This window comes from Lichenostomus cassidix, chromosome 6 (assembly GCF_008360975.1).
Source record: "Lichenostomus cassidix isolate B80296 chromosome 6, HeHo_3.0, whole genome shotgun sequence".
In the NCBI taxonomy this organism is placed as follows: domain Eukaryota; kingdom Metazoa; phylum Chordata; class Aves; order Passeriformes; family Meliphagidae; genus Lichenostomus; species Lichenostomus cassidix.
Window position 1 is genome coordinate 26,327,939 of NC_139487.1, and position 21,021 is coordinate 26,348,959.

A 21,021-nucleotide genomic window follows, 5' to 3' on the forward strand; every position below is an offset into this window, starting at 1 on the left:
GTGCAGGATCTTTACCTGAATGCTGGTGGTGTAACAGTATCCTACTTTGAATGGCTCAAAAACTTGAACCACGTCAGTTACGGCCGTTTGACATTCAAATATGAAAGAGATTCAAACTACCACTTGCTCAGTAAGTGCTCAATTCTGCTTCCACATGCTGTTTAATTAATCAGATTGGCCTAGCAAACACCAAATGTAGGAGAAATAAATACAGAACTCTTTTAAATTCACCCCAGAAGTCTGTAATTGCTGCGTACTAAAGAATAGAAAAGGTTTCATAGGTTAACTGACCTGCAGCTCTAAAGACTTGAGGTAAATGCATACTTTTTCAGTTATCTTTTAATTCTTTCCTCACTTTTGTAAAGTAGTGAAGTCAAGCCACTTAAGTGAAATATTTATTACTTCTCAATAGATGTCTTTCAGCTGTACACTTGATATTTAAGAAGTATTCAAAGTTCAAGTGGTTACCATTGTTCTGCACATACAACAATAGAGCATTTCTATAAAGATAATATAATAGAGACAAGCACTTGAAAAATCTGCTTATGGCTCACAGCTCCACTTATGGTCATTCTGTGCTATCTGCTTTCTGGGAAAGAATGACAATTATGTGAAGAGAGGAAGCTTAATGGAGAAGAACTGGAGGATGGTGCCCCATTTTATACAGTATTCTGTAGAAAACGTGAGAATCTTGAGACAGTGGACTTGACAAAATACACACCTGCATAGTTTTAATATAACCTCTTCTCATAAATCATACATTGCAACATGTTTCTAAGGTAGTGGAAAGTTATGACAATTCTCATTTAAATCCCTTTCTTAATTTTGAGATTGTGTCATCTCAAATACACTGTTGATGTTTAGGGATTTCAGAATTTCAAGAACTAAGATGAAATAAGTATCAGTGAAAATACCAAAGTACTGCTCATAACCTAAGGAAAAAAAATCCTCAGATTTCACATAGGCTTTTTTCTTAGCAAGTATTGTGTATTCCAGGTGTAATAAGAGATAATTGATTGCTTTAACTTGCACAAGTATTTTGTCTAATACTATCAAGTTAGGAAAAATTAATCCAGATTACTCTATCAGCTTTATAAGGTTAGTGAAATAAGGTCAGTAAATACAGTTGCTTGCCCTGTGACTGTACTATAGCAGTGTTACTACTAATAGTAGAATAATTCTCCTATAAATACAGAAAAATTAGTATCTTTCCCCTTCCTTAGAAGACAAAAATAAGATGACTCCCTTTGCTCCCAGCCCCATTTCATGCCACTGCAAGCTGTAAGTCCTGGGTTCAGCTCCTTTGCTAGGGATAGGGAACACATTGCTTTCTTTGTCAGTTACCTTGCATCTACTTTTTTTTTGTCTTTCTTTCTAGTGTCTGTCCAGGAAAGCTTGGAAAGAAAATTTGGAAAACATGGGGGAACTATTCCAGTTGTGCCTACAGCAGAATTTCAAGATAGGATATCGGTATGTAATTGCTGATGGCTTTTTTACTGTTAGGGAAGCTGTACTCTGATATTATAATTGCAATCTAAATTTTACCATTGTAGCTATCATGTAGCACTTTCCCCCAAGCAAAGCATTAGAACATAATTAAACCTGATGACCAAACAAATGAAACAGGCAAATTATCTGAACAGCTTCGGAATATTGGAAATCTTTCTTTCTTTTTATTTTTTCTTTCTTTTACTTCAGCCCATGCAAAAAACCTCCAATATTGTAAAAAAGCTACAGTTCTAATACAGATGTTTTTGTATTTTGGAGCTCTTGTTAATATAGTTTGCCTGGTTCTCCAAAAAACTTTCAACAAGATCCCACACCACAGGACAGTTTGATGTTGTTTCTGTAACTCCAAAATAAGTGCTGGGTGAAAAATTGTAACTTGTTCCTCTAAGAGACATGTCAGGTAAAATCCATTGCTATCTAATGTGTAGCAATACATGGTGGGGATATTTCCACTTTAAATGATGGGTTGTGAGCTCATTTATTTGCATTTAAAAGGAAGTTTTGGAGGTGATGACAAAATACAAGCCTAGAAATCTATAGCAATCAACAAGCAAATCCAGCACTAAATATTATTCTGAAGGGATAGGACTGGCTAATGATGCCACCATACAAATTCAGAGTGTACTGCCTTCTGAATACTCTGTGCAGCTTAGGTCTCTGTGTCTTCAAACATTGGAGGTGTGGAAAAACTTCAGAGCAAGATCACAAGGATAGATAAAAGTACAAGAGCTTCTCCTCCACAGAACAATGAACTAACCTAGGTCCTACTGGCCTGAATGAAGCCTGGGGTGGAGAGCGACCTGTAGAATGAGGGATACGAAAAGGGGTGGGTAAGGATATTGCTCACTGCAAGGAATGGTGGGAGAGGGTGAGATATGTTCAAAAGAAACCAGCACAGAGAGGTGCAGAATGAAGAATAAGGGGATGGCTCCCAGCACAGCAGACAGTTCAGGTGTCCAATACTCTGCCAAGGGATACATGGAAACTAAAAGCATTGGTTGGTTTGTTTTTTAAACACAAATTCAGGAAGAGATAGAACAAATGAGGAGGAGGAAACAAGTCCAGTGAGTTGTAAAAAACATTTAACCATGCTTCCTCAAGAAGAAATGAGGGGAAGTGCTTGGTCTACAGTCAGGTGATAGCAATAGACTTAGCCTGATCCCCAGTGATGTTAGCATTTCAATACATTAGGCTATATATATAGCATGCATGATGGGTTCTGTGGCTTAAAGCAAACATTGGATCTCTTAAACACAAGCCATAGAAACTGGCCTAGTACTTTCTACTTCTAGCCCAAATTGGTATTTAAGGGAAAGAAGTATTTTGTGAAGCCAGGCGTCAAATTATTAGTAAATTACAAGAATCAGGATGATGGAACGTTGAACCTGTAATGAGTCATTCTAATTCGTCAACTACTTATTGTTTTGTGGATTTAAGTTTTAATGGGAATAAAGCTGTGGAGTTACTAAGGGCTAATAGAGTGTGGATTATATGAATTTGGGACCTATGCCCTTCCTAAAACCTGTCTTCAAAACACCTGCATGAAGCTTCTATAGGATATTGACTCTTGGGAGCTTTTTTGTTTAATATTTACTGTGTGGTCTGAAGGCTGAAAACAGTAATTACTAGCTCAGTAGATAATGGTAGCATCATGCATCTAGAAGCTGAGCCTATAAAAGACTTCAGTGCTTATATGTGAGGTTTTCGAATTGAATTGACCATAACTAGCTCTTCAGGTAACACAGGAAAGGCAATTTAGATTCTTCACCAATCATCAGAAGAGAATGGGTGAGCAAGCTTCAGTAATTATGGGAGTCCAACACATCATTGTCCCTAACACACAACAAGTACCTTTTTGTGTCTTGGATTAAACCCTGATTTTATTCCCTGTTGTTGCAGGGTGCATCTGAGAAAGACATTGTACACTCTGGATTGGCTTATACAATGGAACGTTCTGCACGGGTAAATACTGCATTATTATATATGCTTACATGAAAGAAAACTGACGTGACTTTGGGACAGCTTTTGAATAGGTTGTACAGAATTTCTTTGTAATTAAAGGAGTAGATAAACGGTACATGATTAATGGAAGTCACTTAGAGTATGAAGAATTTCTGCTCTGTGCCATCATGGCCATCTTTAACTGGGTATAATAAACATTAGATTATTCTAGTAGAAGCTGTAGCAACTAGAAACTTTTTAATTGTCCTCTTGTACCTGGCTAATCTGGGACACATACATAAGACTGTTTTACTTCCCCATTAGCAGTTTCAGATTAATTCCTCTATGCTATATGTCTAATTAGTGGGACAAAGGCTATTTGAAATGTCTTGCCTCCCTATAAGACTTGAAAAGGGGTATTATAGTGACCTGGGAAAGATGTTCTTCCCTGTTAGTTCTCAGCTGTAAGGGGAATCAAGACATTTCAGAATAGATCCACAAAGAAGCAGAACTCTGATACCAATCTAGCAGCTCCTTTTACTCCTAACTTGGATCCTGCAGGCAAGATTGTTGAGCTCCTATGAAGAAACTTGCAGAAATCACATGTAACCTTTTCTGTTTCAGCAAATCATGCGTACTGCCATGACATACAACCTGGGTCTGGACCTGAGAACAGCTGCCTATGTCAATGCAATTGAGAAAGTCTTCAAAGTGTACAATGAGGCTGGTTTGACCTTTACATAAACAGGCCATTACCGCTCCTTGTTGCATCCCACCCCTCTCGCTGTTAATGTACCCTCTTCTTGAGAAAGCTTATCACAAGTTTACATGTAACCACAAAATTTTCTTTTCTTCTGACATTATAGTGGATTCTATTCTCAATTAGTTTCAGTTCCAAACTAGTCTTTTTTACAATAAAAATCCATGGATTAGGAAATTGTATACAAGTATGTATCTGAAGATAACAGTTCATCTGCACTTGTGGGGGCCATTCTGGGTGTTTTGCCTGCAAAACAAAATGGTACATTTTATATTTGAAAGAGTGGTCTTGCCACCTGAGCCACTTCTCAGACTTCAGATCAGATACTGTACTATATGAGCACTTAGCTCATTATTACTTCATGCACTTTTGTTTAATGACATAATGTTGGCTTCAGCACTTTCAGTAAGGCCTTGTATGATCAATGCTGTGGCATTGTCAAAGGAAGAATGGGCCTCCAGCAGGGATTAACTTTGGTAGGAGTCTAGTTTTTGTTTGTAGTTAAGCTTCAGGCCTGATCCTCTTAAGGCAATATTTTTTCTTTACTGTGCTACTGTTACAGGACTGCCTTTTCTCACTTGTTCAAGCTAGTTTGACTATCATCATGTTTGTAGCGCTGACAGACTAATATTTTTATAAGCTGAAACTATTGAGCAACTCTAGTTACATTTTTAATCAAGTATCTACATAACTATTCTGACTATAGGTTGTTTCCTTTTTTTTATGAAAGGGATATCCTGAATTTGGTAAGCAATCATACTTAGGTTTTTTGGAATTCTTTTTCAGTCTTTTCCTTTCAGAGGCTTTCTGAAAATTAGATACTGCCTCAGTGAACAACTAAAGTGAAACTGAACCCAGAAATCATTGGCCAAACCACAGAGGAGCTAGAATGCTGCTATAAACTTAATCCACTGTCTTAACACACACAAGCCTTTTTTTTTTTTTTTTTTTTGCCATCAGGAGGTCTTGAAAGTTTTGAACATAGAGTACAACAAAATGGACCTCAACAAAATATTGGATCAAGCACAGTTTTTGAAGTGTAAGGCTTTTGTCCCTTGGAGTCCCCTTGAAGTGCCAGATGTTATTTATGTAATGAATATAAATGTTTTTTTTAATAAGACAATTAGTCCCTCCCAGAAACTCATGCTTTTTCTTAACTACTTTGTAACTGCATGACATAACCTGGAGAGAGAGCAGTTATTAAAAAAAAGTTGACCTTTCCAAACCTACTATGCTGGTGTATTACTGTTTTCTACTTCACGCAATAGCTTTCTGTAGATGCAATCAATCTGCAAATCTTCACAGCACACTTGTCTATTCATTACATGACCACTACTAAGTTACTGTTCCTGAATTATCTTAAGGGGCTCACTAAGACAGATCTCTCTCTTGAACTTGCCTATCAGCAAGATTTTGAAGTTTCATGTATTTAGGAAATAATTTCAGGCCTTTTTAGCATGTCCTCTAAAAGATTTCTGAAGAGGTATTCCAGTAGTTAGCATAGAGCAATAAACCTGTGTGATGCATTTAATTAGTGACTTACTCCATCATATATGCTGGCATCTAGGGTTGTAAAAGTACTACAGATCACCTAAGTGCAGCATATATACATATATATATATATATACACACACACACACTAATATTATTTAAAAAAATATTAACCCTTTGAGCTTGAGCAAATTACCATGATCAAGGCATGGATCTCTAAACACAAGATCTGGATCCTGGATTATATTTTTTGGTGCAGTTTTTACATAAACCATTATATAGTAAAACAAAATTATGATTTTGATAGTTCAGCTCATACAAATTGTAACCAAAACTTGAGGCTAAAAGCTCACAAATGAACAGTTGTATTATAAAAACCAAAAAACTCTTAAAAGCACTGTTCTGTTATCTGGCAGCAAATTCATTTAAAGCAAAATTCTTACTATTGTTCTCCCTCCCCTACTTAATTTCCTCTGTAGCTAGTAAAGCAGCCGCAGTTTGGTTGTGTAAACTTGAAAAATGGGATCCTTTCAGTGCTGGAGCATACAGAAAGCTGGCATAGATAGCAAACAGGGATATCTTCTGCCTCCTACCAACTTGGAAGAAAAGCGACAGCCTTCACCATGCCTGTATTCCCCAATTCATTAGCATCCTCTATTCTTGTGTACACACACATCAACACTTATTTTCCAGGGACATACTGAAAAAAAAGCAGACCTACCACCTGGCATGATTTTACTGAACCCAGAGATGAGCCCTTAAGGTTCAGCGGATCTCTACTCAGCAACTTGATTACAAGGGTTACTGACTTGTTAACAGTCAGTGTTGGAGACATGAATCCAAGCATATCCAAGGGTAGGTATAACACCACCTTAAGGTACTTTCAATCACAGAGTTGAGATTTTTGAAGAGACAAATGCTTGGAGGATGACTTAAGAGTACATCAGCTAATTTGCCATTTGTAGCTAAACACAAGAACCAAACTCTTATCAGTAATGCCAGACTTCTCATGATAGTCTGCTCTGAAATAACCTCACACCAGTTCTGAGCATTGTTAACCTCACTCCTAATGAGATCAGACAGTTAAGAAACAAGGAATCACGTGTTCCTTATCACATTTTGTCACGTACCTCTCAAGACCTGGCAACAACAACAGAGAGAAGAAAGTAGCAAAATTTTGTACAGTTTCTATGAGTTAATGTGATTTTAGAGGTTTGGGTGCAAAGCAGCTCTAGCCTTTTCCCAGACCGACACAGTGGAAGAAAGCAATCATTCTCTCAGATGCATGTTATAAATACTAGGTTTTTTTACTAAAACTGTAACTTCAATTAGGTGTTAGACCCGCCTTATCTAAGATACACATCTTATCTGCCAGTTAATAACCTTATCACTGCTTGTATTGACTTACATACCACGAGACATTTACAAAGAAACTTGCTGTGGTGTTTGGCAGAGAACCATCCAGGACCTGAAGTTAGATCTGAACATGGAAACTGCTCTGAACCGCACCTACTACACATAGCAAAGCACATCCCTACCAGGTGTTTGTAAGCTCTCATTCAGCACTGCATAGGTACATAGTTGGTGTTGAATAGCAGCTCAACAAGTTCTCTAAAGTTGCAAGTGAATCACATAAGGATGACAACTACAGGGTTCAGGGGTCACATGCCACCTGCAAACTACTAAATGCAAAATATTTCTATTATACAGAAGAGGAAGCAGAATATTTTTTTTTTTATCCCAGCAAAGAGCTCAGTACTTCACCTCTTTTCATTGATGGCAGCTGTCACCCATCAGGAAGCAGTGTCAAAGCAATGGAAATTCTTGCTGTGATTTCAAGATGGCGGGTAAGTAACCTAAATTATTGTTACTAATTGACAAGTCTGAAGTATGAGATTCCAAGATCTTGTTCTAACTTCATATGCACACAAAGTGTTTCTGGTAAAAGGAGGGGTTTTTCTGGTTGTTGATGAATTACTTAAAATTACTTGGTTCTGATGCTTTCAGCTGCTGTCCCTCTGTGGGTTTAACAGGAGCCCTGCAGATGTGATCAATGCCTCCACTGTGGCACAGTGGCTGCATGGCCCATCATGCCTGTGCTGTGCAGAACTGCTGCAGTGCAGCCAGCGACCCAGCTCAGCACTAATGCACTAGTGCAGCCAAGTATTCTCTGGCAGCAGTGCAACCCTCTGCAGTGCTGCTAGCATTGGCCTTGAATGTCACAGTGCTGCTGTGCAGTGCTCACATATACCTTAAACACATCTGAGCCTTCCTCGACACAGTAGCTAACTGGGATTTTACTGATAAGATCACAAGCACAAACACAGTCAGAGAGGCACAGAGGTTCTTACCTGGTCTGGAGAGGGTTGTTGCGTGCTCAGCTCATGAGACTTGTACACACACAATCGAGATTTAGGCTCAGTGACAGAAGGAGACACCAGCTTGCAAGTGCTGGTCTTGACTTTACACACTGCCCACTGTATGCCAGCCCTTACCCCACCCAAAAAAAAAAAAAAAAAAAAAAGCAAGCCAGAAAAACATCTTTGCATTAGTAGTGTGGCATGGCTCTAGTTGCCTGCTCTGTGCAGCAATCCAGTCTTTCTAGACCCATGATTGTAAACACTTTTTTAATATGTATAACCAAAGGAATACATGCAAGCCAGGCAGAGTATAAGTATTGTGTTTATTTAAGAGTACATGTAGTAGAAACTTGTTTACAAAAATTTGAGTGGTGATACATTTTTATCTTCATTGTCCAAAGCTTTTGCCCCACGAAGTTGCTTGGTTTGCTACATTTTTTACAGCTTTTTCGCCGGTTTCAGCAACTTTGTAGACTTCATCAAGTGCTTTTAAAAGAGAAAAACAAAGGTAACTGTAGCATCACTGCAGTAGCTTTCCCTTTCCCACCAGGTGTGGGACAGGGAGCGAGGCAGATCCCTGTGTGGGATTTCACTGTGGGGACATTTTGAAATAAACACAAACATTACCATACCTTTCTGACCAGCATCCTTAGCCTGTTCCGCTGCTTGCTGCACAGTCTGGCTCACCGTGTCAACTGCAGTTAGGAGAAAAAAAATAAAAAGTCAATTAAGCAGTCTTTATCCTTCCCCTAATTTCAATAGTCATATTTTCAAAGGGCTCCTTAAATGTTTCAGGGGTAGAAGATGAATAATTATTCTATAAGGATGGACATCCTGATCTAGTGGGAGAGGTGCTATTAGGACTCTGGTTGCAGTTCCCTACAGTATCCATATGTCTTGGTATATATGAAGATAAGGTATGTTAAAGTGTGGCACCTACAGTGTCAAGAAACAAACCCTAGTAGAGAATTGGGTGCAAGGAAACCTTCCTTTTCCTGAGCTGGCTAGGATCTGCTGAGAGCAGTTTGATTGGCAAAGATTCTTTCACTAACTGCATAAACTGCTGCTCACTCTCTGAACTGGCATGCTGTATGAGCAGCACATCAAAAATGTAGTGATTAGTCTAATACTTTCTCTTGTACCAAAAGAAAATGCATTCTGTAAGAAATCAGAGTAGTTTTAAAGGCATGGAAAAGTTCAATAGAAGGGACTTAATGAGAAATGAAGAGCAAGAGAAACTATTGTCTTAAAGGCCTGCAGCCTAGAAAATAGTGGTACATATTTGGATGGTCAGCTTCCAACAGCTATGATTAGCTAAGTCTTGTTCACAAGAGTCAGAAGTTTAGAGCAAATGGCCTTGCACTGGACCTGTATTTATTTCATTACCCCTGGCTCCAAGTACTACTGTTTTAAAAACACCATAGATGTGTTCTGCAAAACAGATACTGAAGGCATGGCTGACTGAGCAAGACATTTCTCATGGAAGTGGCAGGAGGGAGAAATGCTGAGCTGAGGAAAAACATTTAAATGGACTGGGAGCATCTAAAACTTCAAAGGTCTCCAGGCTTGCATTGAATGGCTCTTCAACAGTGGTTGTTTTAAGTGTCTTGTAAAAACCAGTAGTCTATTTCACCCTGAGCTTGTAGGACATTTTTTACTGCTTAAAAGACATGCTAATTAGCATTACACATCTTTTGCTAGTTTCCTAATATGAGTGATGTTCACTGCTCATAAGGTGCAGCTAAGGAAAATGCTTCCCATAGCAGTCTTGGGTCACAGCCGAGTTCGTGACTCCTTTCAGGACCCATGGGATAGGTGCTAATTTTAGGTACTTGCAAAGCCCAGTTGTGCCACTCTGTACTTGGCAATAGCTCATGGCACTGTGCCTTTGGGGCACATGAAGGCACAACAGAAGTAGTTCAGAAACAAGGTAAACAGTTGCAAACCCACCAGTTAGATAGTTTTTTTTTTTAGCTGAAATCTGGCATAAACCCCCCTCATTTTCATTTAAATGGGGGTTTAGAGGGAACCTCTGTAATCCTTCCAGTCAGTGCAGTGCTAACAGTGTTTTGATGAGTTCAGCATCACGTGCTGTGTGTTTACTGCCTGTCATCAAGGTACGTGTAAGTTGCACAGAAGTGGCCAAAGTCAGGTCAGTGCCTGGGACCTCCCACTGTTGTTCCAGGATACAACTCCAGCTGGAAGAGCCATGCTGCAGTGCAGGACTTGCTGGGAAGATGAAGGCAGGGTTCAGGCAAAGGGCTTCAGACTGATGATATCCAAAGAGCTGGTTCAGCTTCAAGTGCTTGGGACAGAGTGGGAAGGACTGCAGCTACTATTTATAAACTTTGCTCTTAGAGCGTGTTGACTCCTAAACACTTAATTCCATCAGCTGATTGATATTAGCACTCAGCTCCTTTGAAGATGACAAATGTCAGCCACTTCTAGAACATCCATATTGTCTTCCAGCAAAGGAAACAGTAGATGTTTCCCCAACATTAAAGGAGTTAGGAATATCAAAAAACTGCCCCAAAATATGCATTTCTAGGACTACTCTATTGCAAACTCAGAAAGAGATCTTCATTTGAAAAATTGATGGTTCCCTTCCAATTGCCCTCATCCTGGTGTTTTTCTTTCATGCTTCAGCATACAAATAGCTGAATTAAGAATAAATCAAAATTCTTTAGAAAAGAGTTGGCCTTCATCTTCCTAGCAAAATGAACCAAGTAATGGCAAATAAGTAGCAGGCTTCCCACTTGCTTCATTGGGCACATAACCCACAAGTAATACTTCTACAGCATTTGAAGTCACAGGCAAAATAACTGATTACAAGAGTTTACCTAAATGTCATGTAAAGAAATATGAAACAGTTTCCAGTGCTCACGTACTAAGCACAAATATTTTGGAAATCTCAGCAGTGCAGATCTCCATGTTAAAGCTCCACTAACAATGGTTATTTAACTTCAGGGCCAGTTCAGCAAAACTCTCTGCAGGAGTGAACTTGGCTCATGCCCTGAGCCCTTGTGCTCTCAGTGGGGTGGCTGCAGTGCTGGCAGGGCTGGAGCACTGAGAGCAGGGCACTAAACTCTGTGCAGCGCTGAGCAGATCGGAGCCCTCAGAGCTGATTAACTATGCTACTATGAAACTCGTGTTTGTCATGGCTGGTCATATTAGGAAGCAAAGCCCTAAATACGCAGTCTTGCCTCTGCTCGCAGCTTTCTGCTGTCCTGTCATCAGTGCAGCATCTAGGCGCCCACGCAGTATGAGCCAGAATAGGAAAAGTTGCTGGAAACGCAGCAGTTACTATCAGACGTTCACTTACTATAGGTTAGAGGGCTTGGAGATTGCAGGATGTGCTGACCCCACCCTCGAGGGCAGCATCTATAGAGTTCATGCCCCAGGGGCAGATTTGCTCCCAGCAGCAGGGGCGGGAGCAGGGCAAACACTTTAACACCCAAGGCACAGAAGGAGGGAAAGCAACAATTTGTATTTACCTGCCACCTGTGCAGCACTTTCAGCTTGTTGCACAGCTTCCTCAGCGAGCTTCTTCCCAATCCCGAACATGGCTGCGCTCAGTCCTCTCTCCCCGGATAAGATGGGCGAGTGAATCCCTAAGTTCGGTTCTGTTACACTGTTTGGCAAAGTGCAGCTTTTTATAGACAAAGCAGGACTCCTCCCAGTAGTTAGAGGGCAAATGCAAAGTGGAACAGGGAAAAGTCATGAGCCCTTGTTGGGTGATTAATATACCAGGCATAAAAGGGTGAAGAGACATTATGTTTGTTATGTTTTCCTCCCCGGAGAGAGGGCGTGGATTAATCGGCAGAAGTTTTCCATAGCCCAGGAATGAAAGCTTTGTTTTTCCATATCGAGGAGTTGGTAAACACTGTGCATGCCACAGCTGTCCCGACCAAAGGCTCCAGTGCCGCAGGGGGATACGCAGGCTGGCACAGCCCGTCGTGAACTGGGCAGAAAAACATTGCATCACAAAACACTCAGCCGAAGAATTGCTTAAATCAACTCTGTCATTTCAAAACCTTACATAGAAAAGTATCCAGTTTCAGATGATTCTTGCCCACATTCTTTTGATCCCCAGAGGGACTTAAAATTCACAGTTATAAAAAGAAATGGGAGGAGCTAACCCTGCTTTCTAAAGCGTCTGATGAAATCTTTATTGTGTTAGAGAAGGCTCATAATTTCGTGGTGTGTCATAATTAATATTTCAACCTTTTCTTTCCAAGCTCTGGCTCAGGAGAGTAGGTTTGTGGCTTCCCCCACTGTCCCCACAGCAAACACTTTGTAGGACACAGCACAGCCTCCAGGGCCTCAGGCATCAGCAACAGCTCGTGTGTGCAGCCTGGCTCACTGCACCTGCCCAGCAGACAAAAAGCTGAGCTGCCCCACCTTGTCCCCCCAGCTGTAGCCAATGGGATGGGATGTGCAGGATGCACACTGCTGAGCATGTGGCCCCAACACCACCCTGGTTCCTCTCACACGGCTCCTTTATGCTGTTCAGCCACAAAGGAACTGATCTCACCCAAAACACTAGGCTTACCTTTTTTCTGGAAACACCAGCTTTCTGGCAGAAGTACTTTCACAAAGGACAGAAGGTTTCACTCTATTTATCAAATAATTATAACTGAGAACAGGGGAAAAAAAGCACAATCTACCTCAGAACAAGGGCTTATTTACCAAACTGCTCTTTGTCCTACAGCAGGGTCTAGGAACAGCTCTCTTGAAGCCAGGCATGGCACTTCATGAACAACAATTCCTCTGCAATGTCCCTTTCCAGCATCACAGTAAAAGTTCTGCTTTCTGCCCACACTGCAGGATTTTTGCATACCACAAAGTCCTACTTTATGTCAATAAGATAGGATGTAGAGTTACTGAGGGTGGGGAGGGGGTTCCCTTCCTCATTTTATCTTCTGACATCAGGGAAAGGATTACTCACTATATCTGAAAGCAAATTCTACCACAGTATGCTCACAAAAACTCAGAAGGAAAGTAACAATATTTGTTTTAAACTGACATCAAGTCAAGGGTTGTTGACAAAGTTCAAAACAGACCTGCAATGCAGGAAAAAAGAAAACAATCCCAGAAATATTTCAGATAACTCCAACTAGCATCTGACCAGTGGAAATTCTTTGCACAGCAGCCAAGCAGTAAAATGTATGCATTGTTCCCTGTGACATCCTCAGTTACCCACAGCCAGCCTTGTTCACAGGAAATTGCAATTTCCTAGTCCTGTTCTGTTGCTGCTCCAGTTATTGATGGCAGAGAGATATGAGGAGACAGCAAGACAGAGTCAGCAACAGGTTTGTGTTTGTCAAGGTGAGTGTTTACATTGTCGCTGGAAATACCCCTCCTCATCCTATCCTAATTACAAAGTGAAGAATCACTTCCACTCTCACACACTCCAGTACCACAAATCCAACTTTTGTTTTGAAAGCCACATTAGCTCATGAGCACAGAGTGGTACAGCACCAGCACTGGCTGTCCAGCGGACATCAGTGCAGAAATAAAGTTACGGAGCCAACCCTAATTACACAACACTGAGGCACTGCAGGTACATGTTGAATTGTAACATGGGAAATTGTAACAGGCCATCGCAGCACTGCCTACAGACTTGTGAAAGTGATGTTTGCCTCACAGAGCGAATGCACACAGCATTAAAATACACCCCACTTATCAAATACAAAAAAAAAAAATATTCTCTCACTTCATATATACCAAAGACAGAGAGGATCAGTGAAGAGGTGCGGTTCTCTGCAGGCACCAGGCCTTTCATCATAAATGCATTTAGACTGCCATTAGATCACACTCAGGTGCACTCAGTGCGCTCACGGTTTCTACATCCCCATCGCACCAACACGTCTCGGTAACTGCATTCCCCAGCTCCACAGCTCCTGTAACGGAGCCCCTGCAGCACAGCCGCTGCTTCTGCTCTGCCGTTCCCCTCAGCCCTCCCCAGCACAGGGACACGCCCCGAGGAGCTCGGCTCGCTCCAGCGCGGGGCTGCCGAGAGCAGGCCTGGCTCCGCCGCCCCTCACAGCTCGTCCCGCGGGCGGACCGGGCCAGGCCTAGGCCTCGCTCCCCCGGGCCGCGCCGAGCCGAGCCGAGCCGAGCCCGCAATGCCAGAGCAGCGCCGAGAGCGGGGGTTGGCACAACGCCCAGCCAAGGCACAAACAGGAACATTGCCCGAGCCCAGCCGCCAGCCGGCACGGGCAAACACCCCGAGCTGCAGAGCAGAGACGAAGCCCCACACCTTCCCTCGGGCCCGGGCTGCAGGGCCCGCATTCCCCCGGCTGAACCGCAGCACCTCAGCACCAACACCCACCCTCTGTCCCTCCGAGCGCACCGCCGCCTCGCATGCCCCAGGCCTACCTGCCCACCATGTCTGCAGCCGCGGAGATCCCTTAGCAATCTCCTCACAGCCCTTTTAAAGCCTCACCAGCCCCCCCGCCCGGCCCAGCTGGGCTGCCCCAGCACAGGTGCAGCAGGTTTTGGGGATAGGCCCTTATTTGCCAAACCGTGGGGGGGTTTGAGTGAAGATTCAATCTGTGTGCCGTGTGGGAAACAAACTTCAAAAATGAATGGAAAATTAAAATCAACTCCTCCTGTGGGCAGGAAACCCCACTGCTGCCATGGGCCCTGGCGGCAGACAGTGCTGACAGCCCCAAAAGGGAGCTAGCTGGGCAGCATTGTTCATAACCAGAGACTCCGGGGAGTACTGGAGATGTACTCTCCAACATCACGAATCCAGCAGCCATGGTTGCCTGGGAGGTGCTACCAAGTGTGGCACAGTTTGCCACCTGTCCTATTGCTGCTGTTTGCTGCTGCTGCTCCTCTCTAGGGAGGAGGGAGGCAGAGTGGAGCCACCCGACATTGTTTCAGGCCTGGTGAAATGGCATAACCCAGGCAGCCTGCACAGCAGCTCCAGCTCTGGGACATACCAGTGGCACATGGGCAGCAGCATCCAACACACCAACAGTTTATTCATCTCCACGTTTCTTGATCTTACTTTGCCACATGACAGGAAACTACAACTGCAAACACAGGTTTCAGGGAGCTTGGATTCTGGATAACCTTTAGACCATTAATCGCAGTATTCACCTGAGAGGAGGATGAAAGTCTGGTAAAATCTGTGCCCCCTGTGTCTCTGGCCTGTTGAGCTGTGAAGAGGAGACAGGGAGGGCTGTTTGACCCTCAGCCACCCTGGGAAAGTCTCTGGGGCGTTGGAGTAGGGCATGGAGCAGAGGTGCTCAGGCTGGGCAGCCCAGCCAGGCTGAAACATGAATCCCCTTTGCTCAGCATTTCATAGCTCAGGCAGCTGCACGCACACCCGGCAGCAAATTTAAGGAAGTTTGAGGATACAGGTGTTAGATAACTCCACATGTCCAAGGCTGACGGCACAGGAGCTGCTAGGAGCTCTGTCTATGTCTGCTTTACTTTTACAGAACATCTGGAGGCTTCAGGTGGGATGGGAAGGCACAGGCCTGGGTTGAGACATGGGTTTCTCTGTGATGCATGAGGGAGACAGAGCCCCTAATACTTCCAGACCAAAGAGCACTATGACTAAGGCAGGGACCTTATTTGTGGAGCAAAGTGCTTTAGTTTAGACCTGGAAACACTTGCCAGCAAGTGACTCAGACTCACGGGTGCCCATGGCACAGCGTCCACCCTCAGGACAAAAGAGATGTGAAATACTCCAATCAGATTCCTGAAGCAACAAGGGCATCCCTGCACTGGGGACCAGGAGTCAGGAACTACCTCTGGGTGCTCCCTGGCCAGATTGGATAAAGTGGTTTCTCTCTCAACTCAGTGGGTGACCTCCAGCAATCCCTCCAGCCAGGCTGTCCAGTCCCCACCCTGCCAGTGCTGCTGCCAACACTGGGCCAGAGCAGTGGGAGCTCACAACTCCATAGTTACACTGAAGACAACTGGAATAAGGGGATATAAAACTGCACACCAGGAGTCACAGCTGCATTCCCCATGAACAAAGCAGGAGGAATAATGTCTGTCACGTAAGTGGATAACAGGTTCTTCTGGTGAAAATACCTGCAAGAGTACAATTTTTTTGTAATATTAAAGTGATTTGCAGGCAAAAAAGAAGGTGTGCTGGAGAGTGGTGTATGGGTCACAATCACACACAAACACAGCACTGGTATCTGAAATGCTGAGCCTAAAGAGCTCAGTCTCTGAAGATTTCACCATCAGGGAGGTAACCATGAAAAGTACTAAATAATAAAGTACTATTGGGGGTTGCCCAGTAACTGAGAGTGCAATAGTCTAATGCTTTTTCTGTGAGCTTGTACTTGGGTAAATATTTAGGCTTTTAAAGCTTTAAATGATAGGAGCCATTGCATAGGGACACTCTGTGCAAAGCCCTGGACTATGTTTACTCACAGATGGTCTGTTACTTATGGGGGTCCTTTAAAGGCTTTTCAGTTTGTGCAGTTCTTGTGCAGATTGCAGACAAGGGTGGTCTTTGGGTTCAGTCATGAGCCGGTATCTCCTTGGACTGAATTCACACAGATTGGCTTCCAAAAAACCCTGGACAACCACAGACCTTGGTCAAGAGGCATGAGACTGTGATACCTCAAACAGGCCTGGACTGCCCTATTTCATTGCAGCCAGATGTTTTTGGTCATGCTATGGTTTTATTTCGTAAGACACAAATTAGATTCTTACTGAAACAGGCTGGTAAGGCTTCAAAGCAAGAGAGGGGGGAAAAAAGGAGAAAGAAGAAAGGAAATATTACCAGGCAATGAGAAACACCCAGAGGCCGAGGTAAGAGCGCTTACTGTGAATAAATGGGTATTAGTGCCTTTTGTTGACAGAGGCAGCACTAAGTGGGCATCCTGTCTGGCTGCACAGCCTCTGATTGCCCAGCAAGCAGCAATCTCAAATAAATATTTCCATCTCCTAGGCAAGAAGATTGCCCCCTTGCCTGTGTGGCAGCGGCTCTGTCCCTAAACGGGCCGTCGCTGGCTAGGGCTGCCTTGGAGCACCACACAAACCGCACACAAACTGCAGCTCGGCCGTGCCTGGGGTGAGCAGCAGTGACCCTTGGGGGTTTCTCGCACCTCAGCGCTACCACTCGGCTTCTGCAGCAGCGCCCCAAGCGAGCACTGGGGTAAAGACACCGGGCTTTGTCCCCAGGAGATTGAACAGGAGATGTGGATAATGGAAACAAGGCATTTAGATGGACAACAGACGTGTGGGAGAAAGAAGCAGGTGGACACCACAACTCCATTCACTGCCAGAGAGTGCAGGGCTCCTCTGCAGTGCGAGGCTGTTGCTTCCATCTGTCTGCCAGACTGCAAAAGGGTTCAGTACTCCCCTCCCTTACAGGGTGGTCACTGACCTTGCTGGGCTTTGAATCAGAGAGCAAAAGAGATTAGCAAGAACTCTGCGATCCTTCACTGAAAGCCCCAGTAAAATAACGACATTAAATAACAAGATGATCTGAGTAGTGGAAATCTTACAGTATCTTTATTTGTCTTAATCTAAAAATACACAGGATAGGAACAAACAAACAACCAACAAGAAATATAACCCCAGCTAAACTTTTGATTATTGGAAGAAGACTCAATTTCATCATATAAATGTTCTGGCGTCCTAATTATGAACAGTTTCACTGGCTTTGTAAATACACTCAGCAAATGTGGCAATAATTGAGCTGTTGTAAGAGCAGGGCAACAGCATTGCTGAAACCTTTTGAGCCATGTTGACAATTGTGAGCAGATGTGCTAGAAGATGTATTTTTTTCTACATAAAGTTTGAGGGGACCTTCTGCCTTAAAAATTTATATTTGAAGAGAATTAAATTATCCTGATATCAAACAGCTTTGATTTTTCTGCACAAAGAAGTAAGGAATAGCAGACCAAAGAGAGGTTTATACAATCAGTATTGTTGACTTAAATTAGCATTATTTTTTAAATCCACATTTTTTCCCAAAGCCAGACATTGCTTCTGCAGCTTGTCCAGCCACTTTTTCTACTCCATCTTGTGCCGTCTTGGAAGCCTTGTCAAAAGCTGCAAGACAGGGAAAAAGATAAGCAGAAAGTTGGAAAAATACAACATGGTTTAATACTTATGATAGAAGAGAGGTGTGAAAACTGTTAGACTACAAAAAAGGAGTGATATATCTCTATAAATTATTTTGGAAATTTTGTTGCCACCCCATCTAACATCAGCAGGTGCCCAAGCCTGCTCTTGTTGTCACATCCATGTAGCTGTGGAAGGTGTCAGCTCTAAGGGGATACTGCCAATGCATTTTGGCTTCCATGACACATTTTAGACCCCAAAATTGCTAATTCACCCTTCATGCTTAGAATATTATTTAATTATTTTTTAAAAAATATTAATTGCACTTGTTCCCAAATCCCCAGCTGCAAGATGGCAACACTTTCTTGACAGCACCTTTTCAGCTGCAGGATCAGTTAATGTTTGACCCCAGCTGCTGCCTCAGCAGGTGCTGGGATCCAGTGTAGGGCTGGACCTGGACAGACCCCTGCCCTCTGTAGGGCTGGGGTGTGGGGACCAAGGTGTAACACAGGGTTGTTTAATCCTCTTGAAAGAAGAGCTATTCCCACAAGTTTTCTAAATAGGAAGCCAACATCTGAATGCTGTGCATGAGACTCAGCAGCCAGGGAGTGTTAGCTACTGACTGCCAGTACATGTGAGGAGCTACTAAGCAACAGATCCTGAAAACCTTTTGTGAGATTTATAAAAGTTGTTATAAAAATGTTAAAGTAGTTATAAAATGTTAAGGGTTATATAAAGTTGGCACTGAAACCACGGACTTTCAGGCTGAGAACACCTGTGGGACGGAGGAGAATGAGCACTGGCCGCTTCTGGCTTGTGTTGAGCTGCTCCGTCTTGATTTGAACGTCATTGCTCCTACCTTTCTGGCTTGCATCTGTAATCTGGTTGACTGCATCCTGAGTGGCCTGTCCCAGTGTGTTTGCTGTAATCAAGGTAAAACAAAATCAAAATAATTTCCAGCTGTTCCCAGTTCTGGTTACAGGAATTCCCTACGTCATTTAGCTTTCTGCACACCTGCAGCAGGCTGTGCCCCTGGCAAGTGCCCAGGCTGTGCCCCTGGCAAGTGCCCAGGCTGGCACAGAGCAGGCTGGGGCTGTGCCCTTCACTGTGGGCACCCTGGGAACTGTGTGCTGCCAGAGCAGCTTGCTCCGAGATAAGTGCTCACCTGGCACCTACGGTCAGCTGAGCAAATCAATGGCAGATAAGCAGGAGATAAAGAAGCAAAGATTAGCAGTGAGTTGGAATGATGATATTTAGCTGCAAGCTGCTGATTTAACACTACACTTGCTTTTATTGATTTTTCTACCTTATTATGCTTGGGGTAGGTTGGCCATCTAACATGCATTTTCTCTGTGGGCCTTTTAGGAGTAGGGCCTGTTCTAAAATGGAAGCAAGTGCATTAAACAGAGCAGAACAGAAGAAGGGAGATTTTTACAAATTAGATATGAATAGAAGAGGAGCAGAAACTAGAAGCATAACAGATCAACTCCAGAATATGAAACGTTAAAAAGTGAGATGTCTTGTGACTGTAAGATAGCTGATAGTTTATGAAACAGCAAAGTGCCCCCTCAGTGGCATGAATATATTCAGGATGCAGCAAAGACTTTTTTTTCAGAACGGAGTCCTGTCATGTTGGTGGGTCTACTACACATTTATCCCAAGATATATGGAAACTGGCTGTAACTTCAATATAATCAATGAGGTTACTCACATATTTCAGCTATACAGCCAAATGTTTGCAGGATCAGAATCCAGGGCCATAGCTGATCCAATGACACACTACTAGAAATGAACTTCATGCAAATACTGTAGGGAATATACTATAAAAAGCTACTATAAGCTATACACATTTTGTAATTTTAATTTAAAGGAAAAGCTTTTATGCTTTGCGTTGAAAAGTTGGTTTCCAATGCCCAGTGCTAATGACAACAGTGCTTGGCCTTACAACATGGTCATTGCTATGACAGAAATGTGTATACTGGGTTTTTTAAACGCTGCAGAGTCTGGTGATCACTGCTGAAGAACAGAAACATGTACTATACACTACAAACTATCCATTGTAATCAATGTAGTTATATTACCAGAAGGCACTGACAGGCCACGTGGCAAATGGTAATCAAAAGTTAATTCCAACCTACTGAAAGGAGAGCAGATTAAAAACCACTGCAGAGCGTGAGAAAAGGCCAGCCTGAGCAATGCAAAGGCTAAATACAGGACATATTACTATCAAAAAAAGGCTTCACTGCTCTAAAAAGATTAAGTTAAATGTTTTGGAGAATGATAAATGTTGGACAATGCTCAGGAGCCACAGAGGGAGCAGTAGGTGTGTGGGTTGAGGCAGCTTTGAGAGCCATGGCCAGCCTGCAGTCTTCTCCAGGTGATGGCCAAAACTTACAAAGTGAAGAGAAAAGAGGAAGCTGTGTCCTGCTAGCACTGATAAAGCTACAGGTAGTGGGATTTCTGAGCGAAAGTAGCAACTAAGCCCCCCTCTAAATACACAACAATATTTAATCTTTCTTACCAGCGTCTTTTGCTGCACCTTCAGCCTGTTCCTTCAGTCCCTGGAAGCTTTTACCCGACATTGTGGCTTCTGACACCCGTTAAAAGTCCTCTGCTTCAATAGATTTGAGCACCTGGTGATGTACAGCACACTATGCGATAGTGTCCTGACTTGTCCTGGTTTTATACATCTGCCAGGAGACCTGCTGATTCTTTTGGGGGTGATTGGTACAATGGGTGGAGTTTGAATGTGAGGAATGAGAGCTGAAAATAGAGAAAAGCTGTTTATTTACCCTCCCTGATGAGAGGGTGTGCCCAGATAGAGATTTTTTGCTCCATCGCACTGTCTTTGTTTGTTAATTTGTGCGGTTTGGTTTTTTTAACCAAAACTGCAAAAAAACCTGTTCCACCATC

At 43.0% G+C, this 21,021-nt stretch overlaps 2 protein-coding genes and 1 long non-coding RNA gene across 4 annotated transcripts in view; 1 reads left to right on the forward strand and 2 right to left on the reverse strand.

Annotated features, from left to right (window-relative positions):
• GLUD1 (glutamate dehydrogenase 1) overlaps nucleotides 1-5,439 on the forward strand; it is a 29,542-nt gene extending 24,103 nt beyond the window's left edge. Inside the window, exons 10-13 of the mRNA XM_085064138.1 lie at nucleotides 7-130; nucleotides 1,379-1,470; nucleotides 3,409-3,471; nucleotides 4,075-5,439. Coding sequence (XP_084920264.1) covers nucleotides 7-130; nucleotides 1,379-1,470; nucleotides 3,409-3,471; nucleotides 4,075-4,194 — 399 coding nt within the window. The 3' untranslated portion in view covers nucleotides 4,195-5,439. The remainder of the gene's footprint in view (nucleotides 1-6; nucleotides 131-1,378; nucleotides 1,471-3,408; nucleotides 3,472-4,074) is intronic.
• Nucleotides 5,440-8,365: 2,926 nt separating this feature from the next.
• LOC146435527 (uncharacterized) lies at nucleotides 8,366-11,799 on the reverse strand. Its single transcript, XR_014852987.1, has 3 exons — nucleotides 11,556-11,799; nucleotides 8,694-8,756; nucleotides 8,366-8,547 (listed from the first exon to the last, which is right to left on the reverse strand). It is a non-coding gene; the product is annotated as an uncharacterized LOC146435527 (long non-coding RNA).
• A 5,732-nt stretch (nucleotides 11,800-17,531) lies between these two features.
• Nucleotides 17,532-20,789, reverse strand: LOC146435528 (uncharacterized). 2 transcript variants are annotated; one of them, XM_085064139.1, is made up of 3 exons: nucleotides 20,630-20,789; nucleotides 18,884-19,030; nucleotides 17,532-18,096 (listed from the first exon to the last, which is right to left on the reverse strand). In XM_085064139.1, the coding sequence occupies exons 1-3, from the start codon at nucleotides 20,688-20,690 to the stop codon at nucleotides 17,990-17,992; spliced, it is 315 nt and encodes a 104-aa protein (XP_084920265.1). In that variant the 5' UTR covers nucleotides 20,691-20,789; the 3' UTR covers nucleotides 17,532-17,989. The 2 variants fall into 2 exon arrangements, with proteins under 2 accessions (XP_084920265.1, XP_084920266.1); XM_085064140.1 differs by having other exon boundaries at nucleotides 18,968-19,030; nucleotides 20,630-20,782.
• Nucleotides 20,790-21,021: the final 232 nt, after the last annotated feature.

Excerpts from the sequence above, each read along its gene's own strand:
- LOC146435528 (XM_085064139.1), bottom strand. The coding sequence starts at position 20,690 with ATGTCGGGTAAAAGCTTCCAGGGACTGAAGGAACAGGCTGAAGGTGCA. Across the intron at positions 19,031-20,629 it reads AGGTGCAGCAAAAGACGCTG|CAAACACACTGGGACAGGCC; the intron begins GTAAGAAAGATT and ends CCTTGATTACAG. Across the intron at positions 18,097-18,883 it reads CATTCTCCTCCGTCCCACAG|CTTTTGACAAGGCTTCCAAG; the intron begins GTGTTCTCAGCC and ends CCTGTCTTGCAG.